This window comes from Chiloscyllium plagiosum, chromosome 19, assembly GCF_004010195.1.
Source record: "Chiloscyllium plagiosum isolate BGI_BamShark_2017 chromosome 19, ASM401019v2, whole genome shotgun sequence".
Taxonomy (NCBI): domain Eukaryota; kingdom Metazoa; phylum Chordata; class Chondrichthyes; order Orectolobiformes; family Hemiscylliidae; genus Chiloscyllium; species Chiloscyllium plagiosum.
In genome coordinates, this window is record NC_057728.1 from 13882409 (window position 1) to 13903017 (window position 20609).

Consider the following 20609-nt stretch of genomic DNA (forward strand, 5'->3'; position numbering starts at 1 on the left):
GTTTGGTTTTAGCAAGTAGTCAGTTACTTTGGTCAGAAGTCTGAAGAAGGCTTAACCCGAAACATTGACTTCTCCAGCTCCTGATGCTGCCTGGCTTGCTGTGTTCTTCCAGCATCCTGTTTGTCAACCTTGGATTCCAGGACTGTGGGGTTTTTTTTGTCTCTAACTCAGTCAGAGAAATAGCTCTGTGGAAGAAGGTGTTCCATGCTGAACCGCTCTGCCTCTGCCATCTCTCTCTGCTGTAAGACAGTGTTTGATTTTACCTTTCTTGCCAAGGGGTGTTTATGATGATTGTTGCAGGGATTTAAAACAGCATCATTAAGTAGGGATAACCCGTTGGGTTTTTGGATAGGTTAAGTTGTTCTGTATTCTGTTCTCTTTTTTTGTTTGTGTTTCCTTCAGTAATCTTTCAAATAAATTCTGTTTTGTTTGCAACTGAATGGTTGCCAGCTGCATCACTCCTGGAATATCCACTTAATACCTGCCTAAAACAGCTAGCAAAGTTAGGTTCCGGGCTACTCCGTGGAAGTGGTTTGAGGGGACCTGACCTGGTCCGTAACAATATGAAATTCATATATGAAGAGTTGATGTAAAAATAATTGGCTCATTATCTGGTTGTCTAAAGGCCCCTTCTTCATCCAGGTGTCTGCCTGTCTCTCTCTCTCTCTCTCTCTCTCTCAGCTCAGTTGTTGAGAAGCTCAATGGGAACCTCAACAAAATGAGTTTCAGGCATGGCTACATCTCTACATTTCATTTTGAGCTGGTAGTACTAACCCATACTCATATGTTCTGTCAGCCTAATTGATTTTCAGTGTTTTTCCAGCCCCATATAGGTCCGCTATGATGTTGCTGATTGCATCATCGTCATCATCTCAGCAGATTTACATGGGCTTTCTGTTCCCAAATCAAACACTCGGTATCACACTGTGCCTCTGAGTATATGCTAGGTGTGTTCAGGACACTGATGCATGAAGGGGAAAATGAGATTACTTACAATGGAGTGACCTTCATTCTTCAACGGGAAAGACTCCTCTGTTGAGTAAGCCTGACTTCCTTTTCCCTGTGGCATTGTAATGCAGGATGAATTTAATACTCTCAGCTGGAGAATACAAATCATTGCAATAACTAAAACTTCTCTAATTAGTCTTCCTGCGGGACTGCTCTCTAATCCAGTTACGTAAGAAAGTGTAATGAAGTAGGTCTAATTTTCTTTCAAATGGAAATTAAAAATGAAAAGTAATTTTGAACCACTTCTCAAACCTGGTATCAAAAGATGCACCTTAGTGCCATCTGTAGGTTTAAGCCAGTACTCCACTGAGTTTGATCTTCACACCAAGACAGGTGGACTCCAAAGGAGAGAATGCCACTATTATAAATGAAAGATCGTAGATTAGGTATAGTTAACGGTACAGAAATATGTAAATTGGTGATGGCGTGTTGTCTTAATTCGACTTCATAAGTTCCGACACACAGATCTCTGGCGAAAAGTAACCCCCTCTTCCACATGAACGTGCCTTCCTTGCACAGTGACGTCTCCCACACTTGAGAAGAGTTTTCACTCGGAGATTTCCCACTGAAAAAGGATACTACAATAGGTAGTCAATAGTACTGGGTATCAGAAATTGAACACAGATAATAGCTATCCTAAAGGCTCAAACAGAAGTAACAAACCTTACAGAAAAGCATTTCCAAAAGACTGTGTTAGAATTAATGAGAATGGTAAACTGAAGCTTCTATGTCACCATTCTGTAGTAAAACTTGTGCTTAACACCATTGCATGAACTTTGTAATGCTTCCATTCCAGTCTCTTAAAGCTTATTAATATTTATTACTATTTACTCTTAACCAAGGTATGTATGGGGATAGAACTAATGAAATGGATCTACTTGATTGGCAGCACAAGAGATTGATTGGGCTATTCCTGTCACATTTCACATTGTAAAGATATTGTTTATCATCAAAGATGAGCAGTATTGGCTGCACAATCATGTGTAACTTGGATATTTAGCCTGAAATAAGTGTTCATTGCTGTTAAAATGTGTAGCTGCACTGGATTCGGTATGTTTCTTGGGAAGTAGGTATCCTGTTTTAAGAAATAAATGGAGAAAAGGCTGAAAATAAAGTTTGTTTCTTACTTTGTGTATATAATTGCAAGGAATGTTGATTAGTTCATATTGAATAGCTGGATTCCAGTCGCCCCTAATCTGTCGATGGCCTGCCAAGCCTGCATTGTGAGATGTGAACAGGTATTATCAAAGCCGTGTAGTGCATAATTTGTGTCTGCAGTACAAAGTGTGACACTTCTTTTGCAAATTAACTGTACAATCTAAATGCAAGGATCCATTTGCAACACCTACGTTTTTGTCTTTCAAAGCAGTCTTTACGAGGAGTTAATCGCATAGCAACAAGTCTATATTACTTTATAAGAGCTAAAAGCTTGTGAACAAGGATACATTTTCAACATCCTATCAAGGAATGAAAGAACATTTCCCCTAAAATAAAACTAAGTTTGGTGAGTGAAGCAACCTTTTGGCCATAAGCCCTTCATCAAATTTCTGATGAAAGGCTTAAGTCCGAAGCGTTGATTCACCTGCTCCTTGGATGCTACCTGACCGCCTGTGCTTTTCCAGCATCACACTCTGAGCTCTGATAGTCCAGTATTCTGCAGTCTTCACTTTCTCCCAAGCTTGGTGAGCACATTGAAAGATTTATAGTCTATCCCGTTGTCCACAGCAGATTGGGACAGACTTTACACTCACCAGCTAGCCAACAGACTTCCAATGAGCTTTTTCACTGCTGCCCATTGTGATTTTAAAGAAACTTTCACCACCTCCCACCACGTGGAATCTGCAACTTGTGTGGACAGTGCATGCAACTGTATACCTCCTTGACCAATCAGACTGGCAAATTATTAACGAGCCTTTAATAGTTTGATCTCGGCAATGTAATTTGTGAATTCAATGTCAATTCATGTACAGACTTTGAAATAAATGGAGAAAAAAACTGGCATCCGAAAATGTTCAATATCTGCAACAAGAATTAATAGCTGAAAGATGGGGCACTCCACTTGTAAAAGTTTATTTTCACTGCTAGAGCAGTTGCTTGGTAGAAATTCAGACCTATTGTGCCATTAAATATATTGGGTAGAGCAAAAGGTAAGCTTTCTGTTAAGCCTAGTGGGTTCATAATATCATGTCAAAGCTAACATACTGTTAAAGCAAACTTTTCTGAATGAAGTAACTTGGCACTTTCTGCATTTAGAGACGGAAATGTGTTGCTGGAGAAGCGCAGCAGGTCAGGCAGCATCTAGGGAACAGGAGAATCGAAACAAGAATTAATAGCTGAAAGATGGGGCACTCCACTTGTAAAAGTTTATTTTCACTGCTAGAGCGGTTGCTTGGTAGAAATTCAGACCTATTGTGCCATTAAATATATTGGGTACAGCAAAAATTAAGCTTTCTGTTAAGCCTAGTGGGTTCATAATATCATGTCAAAGCTAACATACTGTTATAGCAAACCTTTCTGAATGAAGTAACTTGGCACTTTCTGCATTTAACTGAGCTGGGCGTTGCTGTCGGATTTACACTTTACTAGTGATCGCTATTAGTCTTAGTGTTATTTCTATGGAAAACGCCAAACAAATATTTGAAAATGAAGTGTGTTAGTGCAGGATTAGTTCATGTTGGAAATATAACATTTGGAAGCTAAAATGAGAATTGTATTCGCCCTCTCGTAGTTCTCACTTCATCCTGCCCATATTATTCATCAACCATAAAACATGTAGATTCACAGAGACATTGAGTTATACAGCACAGAAGCAGAACCTTCAGTCAACTCGTCTGCACTGACCAGATATCCTAAACTGATCTAGTCCCATTGTTGGCACTTGGCCCATTTCCCTCTAAACCCTTCCTATTCATATACCCATTCAGGTGCCTTTTCAATGTTGCAATTGTACCAGCCTCCACCACCACCATGGCAGCTCATTCCATACTCGTACCACCCTCTGGGTGAAAATGTTGCCCCTTAGGTCCCTTTTAAATCCTTCCATTCTCACCCTAAACCAATGTCCTTGTAAACATCGTTTGGGAATTGATACCCAGAGGTTTGCACGAGTATTACACTTGAGGAGTTATTCCAGATCAAGGTACTAAATGTTCCAATCTTCAATGCTGATCATCAGAATACATGTTATCATGTAAATAAGTATTTCAATGGCAATTATACAATGAAAATATCATAATTGGCACATCATGGTAATGTGCCTTCATCACATGTAATATGCTGATACTGAATGATGGCATGCTATCACCCTACGTAGCTTGTTGTTCCTCTATATTCCTGGCCAGATTTTTGTAAGTGGAAACCCTGATCCCAAAGCCAGACTGTAAGCTTAGAACTGTATTAGATTATTTGTGAAAGTAGATAAGGTTGTTCTACAAGAATGTTGAAGAATAGAACTGTAGATGTCACATGGGAGAAACGAAGGTTCTCTCTTAGCATATTGGTGATCTTAGTTGGCTAAGTTTCAACTCTTTTAAGTAATGAAACCATTGAAGTATGCAATATATGAATATGCAGGCATTTAAAATTTTTAAGCTTCAGAAATCTTGAACATTAGAAATGGATTTATATAAAGTCTGGCAGATTTTAATTACTCCAGAAACATGTGCAATTTATTCTGATGAATAAATTATTTCCAAGGCTAAGCACTGAACAGAGTGTTGCAAATCGACATTTCTGATGCTGAAGCTCCCATGACTTCACACAGCCTGTGGTGATTTGCCATTGCTCTCTGCTTAGTAAAGGTGACTGTGGCTTTCACCACAGCAGTTAATTGATCCTATTGTTTCAGCCTTGCTTCCATGTTCCACACTTCTCTTCATTCACTTGACTTATTTAGTTCATCAACAGCACCTTGTGAACCTATGACCTCTCCCATCTAGAAGGACAAAGGCAGCAAGGTGCACAGAGGTGCTGCAACCTGCAAGTTCCCCATAACATTGCACACCATCCTGATCTGGGACTTATTCACTGTCACTGGGATGCCTTCCCTAAAAACGCTGAAGGTGTAATTGTAATACGAGAATTGCAGTGATTCAAAAAGACAGCTCACCACTTTCACCTCATGGCTAGGTATGGGTGGGCAATAAATATTGCCCCATCCAATAATCCATAGATGCCCCAATCAGCTGAAAATCAGTTAGTATCCTTTTGTAGACTTTTCCATTTCTTTTCCCACTGGAGAGGCTGCATAGGGTCTCAGTTTATCAGCTTACCCCAAAAGGCTTGATCAGACCTCTTTACTATTGGCATTTATCCAACCTAGTTTAGTAAGACTAATTTAGTCAGGTAAAGTGAAATAGGTTGGACAATGCAGCAAAGATGTTAAACCTGTGACAGATTAACTCTGTACATTGAAAAGGGGAAAGGGACTTATCAGTATTTCTAAGGGCTTTTCTTTCATATACCTTGCTACAGAAATCTTCTTAAAACAAATTGAATGAACACCATGATATAAAATACAATTCAATTGCTTTTGTGTTTGACTTCTGTTTGTGACAATGCCATTTGCTACCCATATTTGACTGTTTCTATTAGACCTGTTTTAAGAGAAAACCTGTGCAGAATTTCAATATGCTTTTTAAATTGGGTGAAATTAATTGGATCCAGATACCAAACACAAATCCTGCCTATTATACTTTAGACTATTTCATCCCTTCACAGACATTGTAACCTATGAGCAATAAAATAAGCTCCTTATTACTTTGTTGACTGAATTAATAAATATGTTTTTCTGAGCTACTTTTCTTTTGCGGCAGCTAGAAGCAATTCCAAGCCCTTTAATTGAATTTTGTATGTCGCAATAGATGTTGTGAGACATCAGTTTGTTTGTTAAAAAGCACAGTCTTTAGAGAAAGGTAATTGAAGTTTTAACTCTTGTGGGAGCAGCTACCTGTTTTACATGAAACTGGTGAATGCAAACATTCATATTGAGGTAAAATCACTCTTATCCCGAGGAACAGACTGGGGGATGTGATGAAGCAATCACGTCCAGAAGTGAATCACATTGACATATCTGAATTTTATTAGTAAGTCATTAATTGCAAAGATATACACAGAATTCCCTAGTCCTACCAAAGAATAATGACAGAATCCAAAGAATTTTGACAATGTTTCGATAATGTGTAAAAGACAAAATGCCACGAAACATACGTTGCTTTATTTGACACATTCCTCTCATCAGTTGAGCACCTGCAGTCTGCAAGCTGTTACCTTTTATAAAAAAATGTGTTTGTTTCCAAAATTGATGGGCATAATCTTTTCATTGTCATTGCCAGAATTGAAGCTTGATCTGGAATGCAGTGATAGATTAATACTTTGCTATGCAACGATATCGGAAATGTTCCAGGGAATAGTTTGTTCAGGACGACTTCATAAAACATCATCCCTTCACCCCAGGAATAGTGTGTCAGATATCTTAAATTGAAATCCCTTTGCCTGAAAACTTCATCTTCAATTATAGAGTTCAGTTTCAGCGCTCTCTAGAATATTTTCTATTGTTGCTGTCCATTCAGTGTCTACTTTCATGCTTAAGAATTCAGTTCACAAAAGAAAAACACATTTGAAAAGACTGAAGACTTTTTAAAAACTCATCTGCTAAAATGTGCAGCAGTGCAATGGCAGGAATAAAAAAACAACACTCTTTGCACCATCTGCTTGGATTTTAACTCCGAGTGATCGCCTTGCAATCTACTTTTGTTACACATTGCTTCCCTGAAATCATGGCAAATGTTCCCTTATTTACCATCCCTGTTTTTTGAATAATCTCCTCCAAACATCTTTTGAGTTTCAGAAAGGGCTGCTTTCATTGTCAGGAGAAAAGAGCAGAGCTTTTGTTCCCCCTATTAACACTGTCTTTGTGAAATTACTTGTTAGAATTGATGTTGAACAAACTGAAGCCAAGTAGTACGTATGCCAAAACCGATTTCTGTTTATACTCCGTATTAATTTAGCTTGAAAGACATGAAGTTGTATCCATTTGTTTTGAGCAGACTGGTTTTCAATGTGTTGCACCAGCTAATTGTGTTAAATGTGAAAAATGGGATCAGCATTGTGTCCTGGGTGATCAATTTAAGGTAAAAGTGACCTTCCCAAAGGTATCCTTCTGTGGTGTTTAATTGCTATTATAAAACTCTTTTATATGGCAAGAATAGTAGGCATTGTACGAGAATCGTGGCACAATTCATGGTTCAGCACAGTCGTCTTACACTAAATCTTCTCAATCTGTGCATTAAAACTGCTAAAAAGCATTGTCTTTTTTAAGATTTTCTAAATCTCTATCCAAGCATTTTTATGTACTGGAAGGTTGTGGATTTACAAAGTTTGCATGTTTCTAATTAATAATACCATCTACCATCTTAATAAATTCAAGGTACACTGTTTTATGTAAGTTCGCTGATAGAAATGGGATTATTATTATTGATGAATTTCAGATATTTTGCAATTCTGTGAGCTGATTATCTTTCCATTTCAACCAGTGTCATCTGTAGTGAGGAAAAAAACAAATTAAGTGTAAAACATGACATGTTATAAGTATGCCATGAAAACTATTGCCTCTTCTGACATGCTATATTTCAACGTGATGTTTACAAATGAGAAGTTTAGAACTTGGGGAAAAATTGCTTTGACTTTTAAGAAACATTTGATACTCACTGGCTCAGTGTACAACATGTCGCTTTCATATACTGTAAATGTAAAGCCTTTATTTGATCAGTGGATTCAGCAGACAGAAGGGTTGCACAGATTGATGCAATGTGCGACAGGTGAATGTAACATTCTTCTTGAGATGTAATTTCTTAAGAGCAACCTCATTTCACAACTTTGATCCAGTGGAATCTTTGTCTGTTTGGCAAAATGTTCATGATACTCAGTGTTTCACGTGCAAGCCTTAGTCTATTCCACATGTATTTCCCTTCTGTTCCAATTGTACAATTCATTTACCATCTCTCACTAATGCTGTGAACTGTCTTCCTAATTACACCTCACTTGTGGAAAAAACGTATCCATAATTCCTTACCCTACTGCTTTTTGAGTCTGACTATGAATTGTGAAGGCCCTAGAGTTATCATGACTGAAAGTTATTGATCCTTGTTGACAGATAATGGAAATAGTTGGATTACAAATAATGCCTCCTCCCCCAATCTTAGTAATTAGATACAGAGTACAGTAATACAATATTTATTGGAGTGAAGCCAAAGTGGGAAAAAAAATGGAATGAAATGGGAAGGAGCAGGAAATAATGTGTTTATAAAGAACATTCCACCAAGTCAAGGTTTCCCAAATAATTTTACGACTAATTTCATAGTTTTGAAGTGTAGTAATTGTTGTTATGAGAGGAAATATCAAAAGCAGCTGGGCTATAAGTCAGTAATTCACAAAACAAAAGGTCTACTTGAGAAGGAAGATGGTAAAATATTAATAGTTTCAGGTGAAGAGCTTTGGCTCAACACTACTGTGCTCCCCGGGGCATTTCAAATCAATCCCATTACATTTTTTCTTTTAAAGACATGAATGTATTTCTCAAACTGACCACCCAAAAGACCCACATAGAGGAGGATGGTGCAATCTATACCACTGGGGGAATCAGCTGGTCCACTTAAATTAGCTAAAGTAACAAACCTTGTTGCATTTTCTATGTACAGATACAAGAATTCAACAAAGAGCTTCAGGCCATCAATGCCCCTGGTTTCTCAGCTTTGACATTTGACGGAACTCCGGGAGCACCCCTGAAACCACGGACAACCAGCAAATCATATCAGTTCACTTCTACTGACCAGAGAACGGTGGAGGAGCTGCGCAAATGGGCAAGCGCAGACCCTTCCATCCACAAGCCAACCATCAGACTCTCGGAAGTGAAACCTGCTGAGTATTTTGACCTGACCTGTCAACTTATTGCAAAAGCTGAGGTGGATCGATCTGCTGTTCTGCTGAAGGTAAGGACTGTATTAGTCACCTTTAAAAGCGGTATGATGTTGGATGATCAGGCCTCTACACCAGCATCAGAAGTTGAAGACATGCAATTGAAATGTAAGTGTAACAAAAAAGAAGTTAGAATTTCAATGTGAATTTAAATTCCTTACTTATTTGATCAAAATATCCTTGTATAATGGAGTCTTCTCTCTGGGAGCCAGGTGAAATGAGTTGGGAAGTCTTGGGCAGAAGCTGGTCGTCTCTGCACTAAATCCATAATCTGTCTGTCCCCTTCATACTCGGAATCCTTAATTGTCCATCCAGTCCCCACACTGCCTGACTTGTTAATGCTTGACACCAAACAAAAAGTGCAGTCACATTTTATCCAATGATGGGGCAAGGTACAAAACCTGACATTTAGAAGGAACTGTTCAATAAATGGACATTTATCCCCTTCATTTCAAGGGGCAGTGGGAAATTCATTCAGTCATTGACATATTTCTTGGGAATGGGCATTCCTGACTCTTTTGAACCGCAGTTTATATTTTTACCCCTTCCCTCCTCCGACCACCATAAAGTAGACCTCGCAGAACCTTCCCTAACCTTCACCCTTCAGCTAGAATTATTTCACCAGCAGACTAAGTCTAGTTTGCATAGTAATCCTTTCTATTATAATTTCTGAGAATTACAATCGAAAATGCAAGTGTTTTATTACATTAGAAAGAATGGATGAAGTACTGGGGAATCCAGTATGACAGCATTCCAAGGACATGTAATTTCATCAGTTTTTAGAAATAGAATTAGATTTTGTTGTTATGTGTACTCAAGTATAGGAATACATGTGTACAATGTAAAGTATACAAAGTTGCCAGTCTCTGGTGCCATTGTGCTACCATTCATGAGGCAGAGCTGCTCGGGAGTTGATATTATCCCTGTGATAGTGTAGTTTAACCGAGGTATGGGAATGTGTTGGGAAACTAGTACAAGATTGGTGTGTTATATATGCACTCTAGTCTTGGGTAGAAAGTTCTTAATAACAGGCATGAATGTAAAGGATGCTGGCTTTTGGGGTATAATGATGTTTATAATGGTGATTCCTTCCACATCTGAACCTTAATAACCGGCAACAGAAAGAATTCTTATTCTGTCAATGAGAAAGGATCATACTGAGCTCTCTGAAATTAAAGGCAGGCACTGAGACAAACATCATGGCCAAGTTCACCTCGTTACACAAGCAAATAATGAAAATGTTAGCAATGGTCAGCAGATCAGGCACAATCTGTGCAGCAAGAAACAAGGTTGACGTTTTAGTTTGATGAGCTTTCTTCAGAACTGCTAAACATGATGCTGAAGAAGTACACCCAAGACTGTGAAAGAGTACAGAACCTGCAATGGAGCCTTCAACATCAGAGTAATCAAAACAATCAAGGTGAGTCAACATGCCAAACATGGGAAGTATAAGGTGAAAGGGTATGTGTGAGCATCTAGTACTGTGGACCCTGTGTGGGGAAAAATGGTTGGAGTTGTCATTGCTGAATCTGGACCTACTGCCTGCTGAAGTGCTAATGAAGATAGAGCAGGAAGTCCGATCTATTCCAGAGTTTGAAATGTCATCAAACCACTTAAGAAAAAGACTGAAATAAATGTGGTTGCAGATTTGAAATGATAAAAATCAGGGGTCAAGCGTGTTTACATTTGCCAGAAATAGCTGCCGAAATAGGACTTTGACCAGCTAGCAGTACTTGGAGTCTCTTGCAGTTGATCTAAGTGCCAGACTGTGTGTGGATCTCCAGGAACCAAGTTTGTGGTACAAGGTAATACTACTCTGCAATTTCAGTCATGAAGGAGTGAATGTTCATAATGATTAAATAATAACAGAGGCTGTTAGTAGCCCCTTGAAGTAATGACTCAGCAAACTGTACATTTTGCATTGCTAGGATTGCCAGCAGAAAGATTCATAGGTACTAATGATCTTATTTGCTGCTGACAATATGTTTTGATGCTGAAGTTTGACTTCTGGTATTCATGAACAAGGAAGATTGTAGCTCTAGATGAGCAGAGCTTCATCAAGTACTTTCCTGTAGCATATTCAGACAGACTATTGATAGTATTATATAAGATTTGTGATTTATGCATCATTTCTGTTAGAGTTCAGCTTTGAACTAATGATATGAGAGTTTTGGTGTGTGCATATGAGTGGTTTTAGACTTACCTGGACCATTAAACCAGTATGCATGAGAGATCAGATTTTATGGGAACAGTGAAATTGTTTTTGCATTGTTAGAGTTTTATGATTGAAGGGATTAAATATTAAAAAGCATTATTTTTAGCCTAGAAGAATCAGGAATTGATTGTTTATATTTGTTTAGGGGAAAAATCCATAGATCGGAAAGATTTTAGGTTCATTTTGCAAAGGGCCTAGCTGAAGTTAAATGTAAGAACAATTTATCTGGAGAGAGGAAGTAGTTGATAACAGTTGTGAATCAGTTTACTTCAGGTTCACTTTGAAACTTGCAGGCCAGAAATGTTTGGCCAGAAATTTGAATGGGTGATTTGAAACCAAAACGGTTGAAGTTCAATTGTGATTAATCAATGCAATGACTAACAGAATCTCAAGACTGGGAATTGAAAGCAATACCTAAGTCAGACATATATATGATAGAGAAGTGAACTCTGTCTGGGACATGAATCTGACATGTAAAGTGATGGTGTTGAGATAGATGTAACTTTTTCCACCATGTGTTTCAAAATTTTTCACATTTTGCTGTAAGTTTTAAAAACAAGTTTGTTCGTTCAATTTTATCTTCATTTCATTTGTGTACAAAACTTTAGTTCTGAAGCTCATGCTTTAGTGTAAGACTATATTAAATAAAAAATATTATCAAGTCAGTTTTCAGTTTGAGTTCCGAATTGTCCAGTGGTAACATCAGCTGGGATCAACATGACAAATAGGAAAATGCTTAGTGTTGGAGGATCTCTTGTAATGGAATGTAACTTCAACAATTGGAAGCTGCATTTTGTGTATCCTAACGAATAAATGTTTAAAATGTAGCTTGGAAAGTAAGTGGAGAAGATATTAGTGTATGGAAATCAGTGAGATGATAATGAGAGAAATACATTACCAGCAAAAACAAACAAAACACCAAAAAAAACATCGAGACAACCACTGTACAATAAAAGCACCAACAGCTATGTTGTGAGAAGAAGGCAAAATACCACTTGGATTGGTAGCTAAAAAGGTTGCTGGGAGAGCCCATTAATAAACTTAGAACAATTTCCATTACTGCTTTACAATACTGTTAGTTTCAGCAATTCATTTCTGAACTGGATTTCAGAACCTGCAGTCCAAGAGAAATTGGCGTAACTTCAATTGTTCGAAATTTCACTGTATAAAGCCTGGAAGTTTACAGCATAGAATAAAGTAAGTGCTGATGCAGTGAGAAAGTATGAAAGGTCACACACACGTCAGGGCTTCGGGTGAAACTATTGATTTAGTGACTGAATCTTATCAGGTTGGTCTCTCCATGGATGGATGCAGGCACAGTCATCTTGATATAAGTCTTTAATAAAACAACGAATGGTATAATGGTAAAAAATATCACGTTAAGTTTGTATGTATTTAAATGCCATTAATGGTCTCAAAGCAATTTCATATTCCCTATACTTCAAGAAAAATGGGCATTCAGTTACTTTTCATCCATTGATATTACTTCCCATGTCAACACGAACACCAGACAGCCTATCTCATTCTAATGTTGGGATGAAAGGGTGTTTTTGACTGTGGCTAGAAAAGAGAATAGACCTGAAGCAGATCTGATTCTGTATGCTTTCTGTCTCACCTCCCCCAAACCACCCCTTCCCTGCCCACCCGTATTCCACTACATACCCAATGACTAAGCCCAGTACATGGCAGTATCTTGTTCTGTCTAGTAAATTCAGGATTTACACTGTTGAGACTAGAGGATAAGTACGTAACGGAGAATGAATGAACGCAAACTGGACCAATGACCAAAGCAACTGAAATAAAGGAAAATGTTGACGCACCAAAACTGTTGGGAGAGAAGGTTGCATGGGGTTCGCTGCTGTGGGTGTTCATTGAATTGAATCTGGGAACATGCAGAGACATATTAGAAAGATAATCAGGTAGGCCAGGAAGACCTCTAAAGACAGGCATCACAAAATAATAGGCAGTTCTTCTGGCACTTCACTTCAGGTAAGAGGAGAAAACAATAAAGGTTGTGAACGAGTATAGATGATGAACATCAAATGATAAACATTCTCAATCACCAAGGGAAGGATGAGCAATGGCCCTTTCCCAAACAGGCATAATGACTTCCTTCAAATCTATGAGATGGTTTTCTATGCAGAAGGCCTTTAGATAATATGACACTTGCAAAGATTTTGGATGAAACTGACAACTGGTTGAAAACTTGACATATACAAAATAAATGTGCAACAATGAATTTGGCAGACGTGAGAACCAAAGGCAATATATAACTAGTGGTGCTAGTCCACAGCATAGTGTGAGGTTGAAGGGATTCATGTGCTATTCTTTGAAGTTGGAACAACATATTAATAAAGTGGTTAACAAAACAATATGGGAGCTTAGGCTTAATAAACAGAAATGTTGAGCAGAAAGGCAGGGAAGTTACAATGAACCTTTATACGGCTCTCGTTAGGCCTCAGCTTCAGTATTGCATGCAGTTCTACTCTAAACAGCAAAATAATAGGCAATTTTTCTTGCACTTCACTCCAGGTAAGAGGGGAAGACCATAAAGGTTCTTGAGAGGTAGAGACAAGATTTTCCAGAATGGTTCCAGGCATGAAGGAATTTAATGACAAGTTCAGAATAGCGAATCTGGGATTGTTCTCCTTGGAGCAAAGGAGATTGAGAGGAAATTTGATAGAGGTGTTCACGATAATGAAAGGCTTAATCAAGATGGATGGATAAATAAGGCATGTCCTTGTTAATTAATGCTACAAGGGTTAGGAATGCAGATTCAAGGTTTTATGTAAAAGGTGAAAGGTGGATTTGAGGGAGGAAAGTTTACAAAGTGTGTGATAACCTGAAATTTGATGCCTAATGAGGGTGTTGGAAACAGAGGCACTCAATTTTAACAGGAAATTAGGTGGGCATTTAAATGGTGTAGACTTGCAGGGCTACAGGCAATAAGTGGGTGAATGAGACTGACTGAATAGTTATGCAGTGGGCCAGCATGGAGTTGATGGGCTGAAGGATCTCCTTTTGTTAGTGAATGACTATATGAATGATGGACACAGTAGGTGTCCTCAGAATATAATGCTAAGCCTGATCCAGTTTTAAAATGGTTTCAGCAACTTAGATTGAGAAAATACAAGGTAGTTAAATTTAGAAAGGATACGCAGCTCAGAAGATCAATGAAATTAAAGGAGGAGTCCAGAGATTAGACAATATGTTGTAAAAAAAACTATCTGTGAACTAACTGAAGGTATATAACACATACTGTGGATGAGTAAAAAGTAAAGACAAAGATAAAGTCACCACAGTTGTTAACAAGTGTAAAATACTGCATGAAGGAAAGTCAAATGGACAACACACTTACCAGGAATGGATTTAAGTATTTAAGGGTGAAGCAGAAGGAAATTTGGGTTTCATTATATGTTTAATATTCAATAATCAACTAACTCATGAGGACATTGAATAACAGCACCAAAGCAATATAAGTCAGCTGAAATCAAATTGTGCAGTACTGTAATTAAACTGAATAGTATTTTCTCCAGCTCTGGTCACCGACACACAGATGTGCTATTCCTGGTAATGCAGAGAGATGCTTCAAGATCAAAGCTCCAAGTTATGATGAAAGGTAAACAGTACTTGAACATTCTCATCCCTGAAACAAGATACAAAAGAAAAGTGGAGAAAGAAGAAAATATTGAAGCTGACTTAACAACTGGCTGTGCTCACTACTGATACCTAGTCAGTGTAGACACCTACTTGTTATTGGCTGCAGTGGGGCCTAGTAACAGTCAAAAAAAAAAGGAGACACTTGTCTTCTGCTTCCAGTCATTGCAGGACAAAAACTGCATGCAGTAGGCTGCTGCAATGAAGAGTCAAAAAGTGAGGTGCTGGAAAAGCACAGCTGGTCAGGCAGCAACCGAGGAGCAGGAGAGTCGAAGTTTCGAGCAACAGAAAATTAGATTTAGACAGGATTCATTTACCAAAGTTAAAACGTATAAATAATTTTAGAAAGTGCAATAATTTGGTTTGGATTAAATGTTTTGAGAAATGGCAGTTGAAAGTCTAATCCTTGCCAAAGCAATGTATATTGTATATTTTAATAAGACACTTAAAAGCGTTTAATGTTTGAAAAATAGTGATTACTGCGACTGCCGGAATGGCCAAGAGAGAATAGAATGGAGAAGAACAATGTTAGGACATGAAAGTCTGTAAGTTCATTCCATGGCTAATAAAACACTGCATGCTTGTCTGGATTTCTCCCCTTAGAACTCCATGTACTGCATTTGATTTGACCATTGATGACTACTGACATGTAATAGCCATTATTGGAAAAGTCCGCTCAAATATGATGGCGCCGATGAATGCAGAAGTAATAAGGAAAATTATTTAAAATCTAATAGTGGTCTATACTTTAATGATTTTGGAGTTCATTTGCAGACATAGTCCCTTGCATGAATACAAAGTAATTCTGAATTGAGCATCTTGTTTTTGTTCTCATAATTATTTCGGCACATTTGAGTTGCCAGTTGGCGGTGATTAATTATTGTTAAGGTCTTTGGTAATGTCACAATGTGCCTTATTTAAATTCTGGTTACAGTTGAGTCAGGATGGGGCCAGGCATACTCAGGGTGGTCTTGCCAGTTGACCTCCCCTTGGGCTGCACTTCCATTGGTCAGAGGATGGATTGCTGGTAATGGAGGCCTTTCCCACTTTTGCAGTATCCCGAGTCGAAACTACTTGTGTGTGTTTGCTCCTCCAGCTGGGGTACACCTGGCACTACCCTGTCTCCTTGTGAGGATGGGGTGCCTTGGCCGGAGTCAAGGCTGCCCCCCTGCCGCCTGTTTCACCTGAGGGCCTGTGGCATAGGCGACGGGAGTGTGCAGGCATGTGCCTCTTCAGCAGACTGTATGGTTACTGGACCTGGCTTCCCATGGTGGTGCCCATGTTCACAGGGCTGGCTGTATCACTTGACTGTTCGGGTCTGAGGGCCTTCTCGCCTGTGTGCTGCTACTACTGCTCTTACTTTTGCATTTCCGTAAAGTGCCTTAGAGCAAAGACCACAGGGTCTTCTCCTGTCGAGGGCTGAAACACATGCCTGGTCTTCAGTTGTCCTCCTAGTGCCAGGGACCTGGCTGGTTTTTCTCTCTCGCCCATCCGTGCAAAAAGTGTGTGGTTGGGGGAGAGGGTCCCGAAAACTTCCAATCCCAGACTTTGATCAGAGCTTGGAGATATTTCCTCTCTCAAGATAGCTGCGAGGAAATATTCAGAACAGTCTTTGAGCCATCCCAAATTCAGAACACCTAATGGCGGACTAGCAATGATGCTTTAAAATAACGAAACATAAAGTGAAGCCATTCCACTCATCAGTCATGTGCTTACTCTTTGAGAGAGATTTTCAATTAATCCCACTCCTCTGCCCCTTCCCCATAGCTTTGTAAATTTTAACGCCGTCATCAGCTCCCGTTTGAAAGATAGTGTTGTTCAGCTTTCGCAGACTGTTCAGGTGGCTCACTCCACCTGCTAGCAGGGCCACCTTCAGAGTTGAATAAAAACTGAAAGAACTGCAGATGCTGTAAATCAGAGACAAAAAAACAAATTGCTGGAAAATCTCAGCAGGTTTGGCAGTCTGTGGAGAGAAATCAGAGTGAACTGAGTTCTGAGGAAAGATTACTCGACCTGAAACGTCAACTCTGATTTCTCTCCACAAATTCTGCCAGGCCTGCTGAACTTTTCCAGCAATCTCTATTTTTGTCTCCACTTTCAGATCTGTTTGGGCTGTTCAAAAATGTAGTAAGGACAAGTGACTGAATTAAAATCGAGACCCTTGGAGTGCAAACACTTTGTATTTGGAAAATGTGAGAAATCTTGGAAAAGAAAATCAACAAAATTGTACCTTTTTAAAAAAAAATACTTTGAGTGCTCGGAGATTGAAAGACAGAAGCCTTCATGTAACTGAGCCCGGTTTAACACCAAGATTTATTTGGTGAAGATTACCCCTTTTGGGACTACTAATCTAATGAGCCTGTTACATGATTGATACAGGAGAGAAGAGTTGGATGCTGCATGAACTGTCTTGCTCAAAACGCCATGGAAATTCTGAAGATAAAAAGGATTAGTTGGATTAGGTAGTTGGCTGCTCCTTCACCTTGATGAGATTGCATGCAGCACGAAATGAAACTATCAAAGGAAAAAGGTTTGCCTCTGACATGGCTCAGTCTGACTGGCGAATAAGTAAAGCTGAGGCTGCCAGAACCCTTAAAAATAAAAATTGGAACAAAAGAAAGCAAGCCGTATCTCACAACAGGCAGCCTATCCCTGCTCAGCAGAGAAAAGAAATGTTTGATTTTCCAATATCTTCTACAAAGATTGAAAATTTCTTGAAAGTTGTATCTCAGTCATGATAATAAAAATTATTAAACAACCGGCTTAAATTCAATAAAAACATGAACGGCATATTGATACAGATCCTGACTTTGAAAAGGCGATAGAAAAGCATGAAGCTGCAGCTTTTCACTGCAGTTCAAACAGAACATGAGAGAGCTTTTATCAACTCGTATCTTAGAGCACAGGCATCAGCTCAGGGCAAACTACTAAACACCCATCAGCAGCAATATAGCATTAGCCTCATGCACAACGCAGTTAAAACAGTTTGATTATTAAATATGTGAAGCACTTCACATTCAAAGTGCGAGTGGCAGCAGGAGAATTTATCTGTGTAACTAATCCAATTAAACGCATGACATTGTACATAGTGCGGCAGGAAATGCACAAACAAGGGAGTAGGAGGGGCACTGACAGGAAGTACAAATGCTCAGCAAGTTTTTATTAATTGTAGTGTATTACTTGTTCATTGTGCTCCTGAAGGTGTATTAATCTATGAATTGTTTTTTCAGTGTCATCAATAAAGTGTGATTAGATGTAGATATTGCAGCAAAGAGTATGATACCATAAGATAATACACACTTGATGAGGTAGGTAGGTATTACACGATGGCCTTTCCTGTGGCCGTTCTCACTATTACATGGAGAAATGAAGGCTTTCCACTAATTTGCTCACCATATTTGTGGTAGATGTGATTGCTGTAAACTGGAAAGTATTACTGTCTAAAAGCCTGACAAACTTAATTCCCTTTAAAACCTAACAGGATGAGCAGCTGCCTCACGTGAATAAAGTCGGCAAGACATTGTTAACTCATCCAACGCATTCCTACCAGCTAAAGTGTGTTAAGAGACCGCATTTGTTTTTCTTTTCTTTTCTGAGACTGTAAGCTGAAGTGGAAGTTGTACTGCTAGATAACGGAAATACCAGGCGAAACGATCAAATGCTGCATTTCTCTGTGCTCTGCAATACAATGTTGCTTTTCGAAGCATTGAGGGGAAGAATATAAGACTGAGCTGCAATGAGAGTCCTTCAGGTTAAGGAAACTTTGGCTGGCAACAGTCCTCCGGTTATGCTACAGAGTTTGAAAAATGTTGATTGCCATGGCAACAGAGAGAGGCATCCATACCCCAGAAGCATAAAGCTCCATCTGTTTCCATATGGAAAAAAGACAAAAAGAAAAGGCCTTGGTCAACCTGAAAAACATTCAAATCAAAGAACTACCAAAATCTTCCAGAAACCAGCAGGTTGTCAGTGCTAAAAATTATGAGCAAACTGTAAGACAATTTAACCATCTCTTGAAATCTGGATGTGATCTCTGGGAATTCATTTATCCTGTCTATGTTCTTCCCACCCATAGAACATAGTGTGATCTTTTTGAATTCTGTCTGACTTGACGAAGATTGTCTTTGTGTGTTTGTATTCGGGTGTTTTGAAGGAGTATAGTTTAAGTTGCATAGTAGAATTGTGTGCAGTTCTGGTCTCCCTCCTATTAGAAGGATGTTGTGAAACTTGAAAGGGTTCAGCAAAGATTTACAAGGATGTTGTCAGGGTTGGAGGATTTGAACCACAGGGAGAGGCTGAATAGGCTGTGGCTGTTTTGCCTGGAGCGTCAGAGGCTGAGGGGTGTAAATTGCTTTGGTCTTGAATAGCAGTCCATCAGGCATTTGGTCGTCTTGGCCATCTCAATGGGAATTTGTATATTTAGGGATGACTTGTGAGAAAAAGTGGGGCAGAATTATCAGTGCACTCTTCCCAATTAAGTCATACCACATTTTATTCCTCCTTTCCAAGCCAACAATAAACAGTACAACTAAGAATCTGCAACACGGTGTGGTGAGGTACAGGTAGTTCTCCCACAATGACATAGTTGTGTTCCAGTGAAACCTTGCTGAATAGAAAATCGCTGAATAGAAATAATAGGGCCTTGTGGTAAAAGTGGGGTTAGGGGCAGACCTGCACAATGTATCACTCACGATCGCTCAATAATCACCTAAAAGTCTAATGCAAAGTACAGCACAGCCTGAATGAAGGTTGAAATCATATTTATTACCAAAGCAAAAGTAAATTTATCACAGTACATTTAAAAATGTAAGAAAGTTGCTCTCTGTACAGTACCTCTCACAGAAAGCTGCTCTGTCAGCAGTTGACATCATGAATGCACAGAATGGTGTGGAGATTTTGGCATGGACATTAGCACATGCACAGAATGGCAAGAACACCGGCGCATGTGCAGAATAATGCAGAGATTTCAGCACGCAAATTGGCGCATGCACAGAATGAAGCACCCAAACTGATCCCCGCTGGAATTGCGCAGTTATGAGCAGAGGTGAGTATTTTTGAAAATGCCGTTCCCTAATTCTTCAGTGACGTTATAGCCAAATCGCGCTGCCGAAACGTGGGTTATCCCAGAACTACCTGTATGTGCACTAAGGCAGTTAGTTTCTGTGCTGCCAATGGGAGTTAGTGATCCTTTGTCAGTGTTGTCATCTTAATAGTTCATTGGGGGTTGAGCTCAAACATTTGCTGCTGCTTTTTACTGAGCTGTGCTTCAGACATATATTCACGTTGCGAAGTCACATTCTTTTGACATTATAAGGAATGGGCCTGGAGATATGGAAGGTATGGCTACCATTTAGAGTTTGTTATCACAGATGGTATCTCTTGTCACTAATTAGATTCTGAAAAGCACGAATCCCCTAATGCGAGGAATATAAGACATGGCTGCCAATGGTGGAGCGATTAAAGTCAGGAATGTACATAGAACATAGAACATAGAAGAATACAGCGCAGTACAGGCCCTTTGGCCCTCAATGTTGCGCCGATCCAAGCCCACCTAACCTATACTAACCCACTATCCTCCATATACCTATCCAATGCCCGCTTAAATGCCCATAAAGAGGGAGAGTCCACCACTGCTACTGGCAGGGCATTCCATGAACTTACGACTCGCTGAGTGAAGAACCTACCCCAACTTCAGTCCTATATCTACCCCCCCTTAATTTAAAGCTATGCCCCCTCGTAATAGCTGACTCCATAC

General features: G+C 39.2%; 1 protein-coding gene across 4 annotated transcripts in view; it reads left to right on the forward strand.

The window, feature by feature from the left end:
* Positions 1 to 20609, forward strand: part of pot1 (protection of telomeres 1 homolog) — a 330564-nt gene that overhangs the window by 212435 nt on the left and 97520 nt on the right. For all 4 annotated transcript variants that reach the window (XM_043709136.1, XM_043709133.1, XM_043709135.1 and 1 more), the window contains exon 9: positions 8706 to 8996. In XM_043709136.1, coding sequence (XP_043565071.1) covers positions 8706 to 8996 — 291 coding nt within the window. The remainder of the gene's footprint in view (positions 1 to 8705; positions 8997 to 20609) is intronic.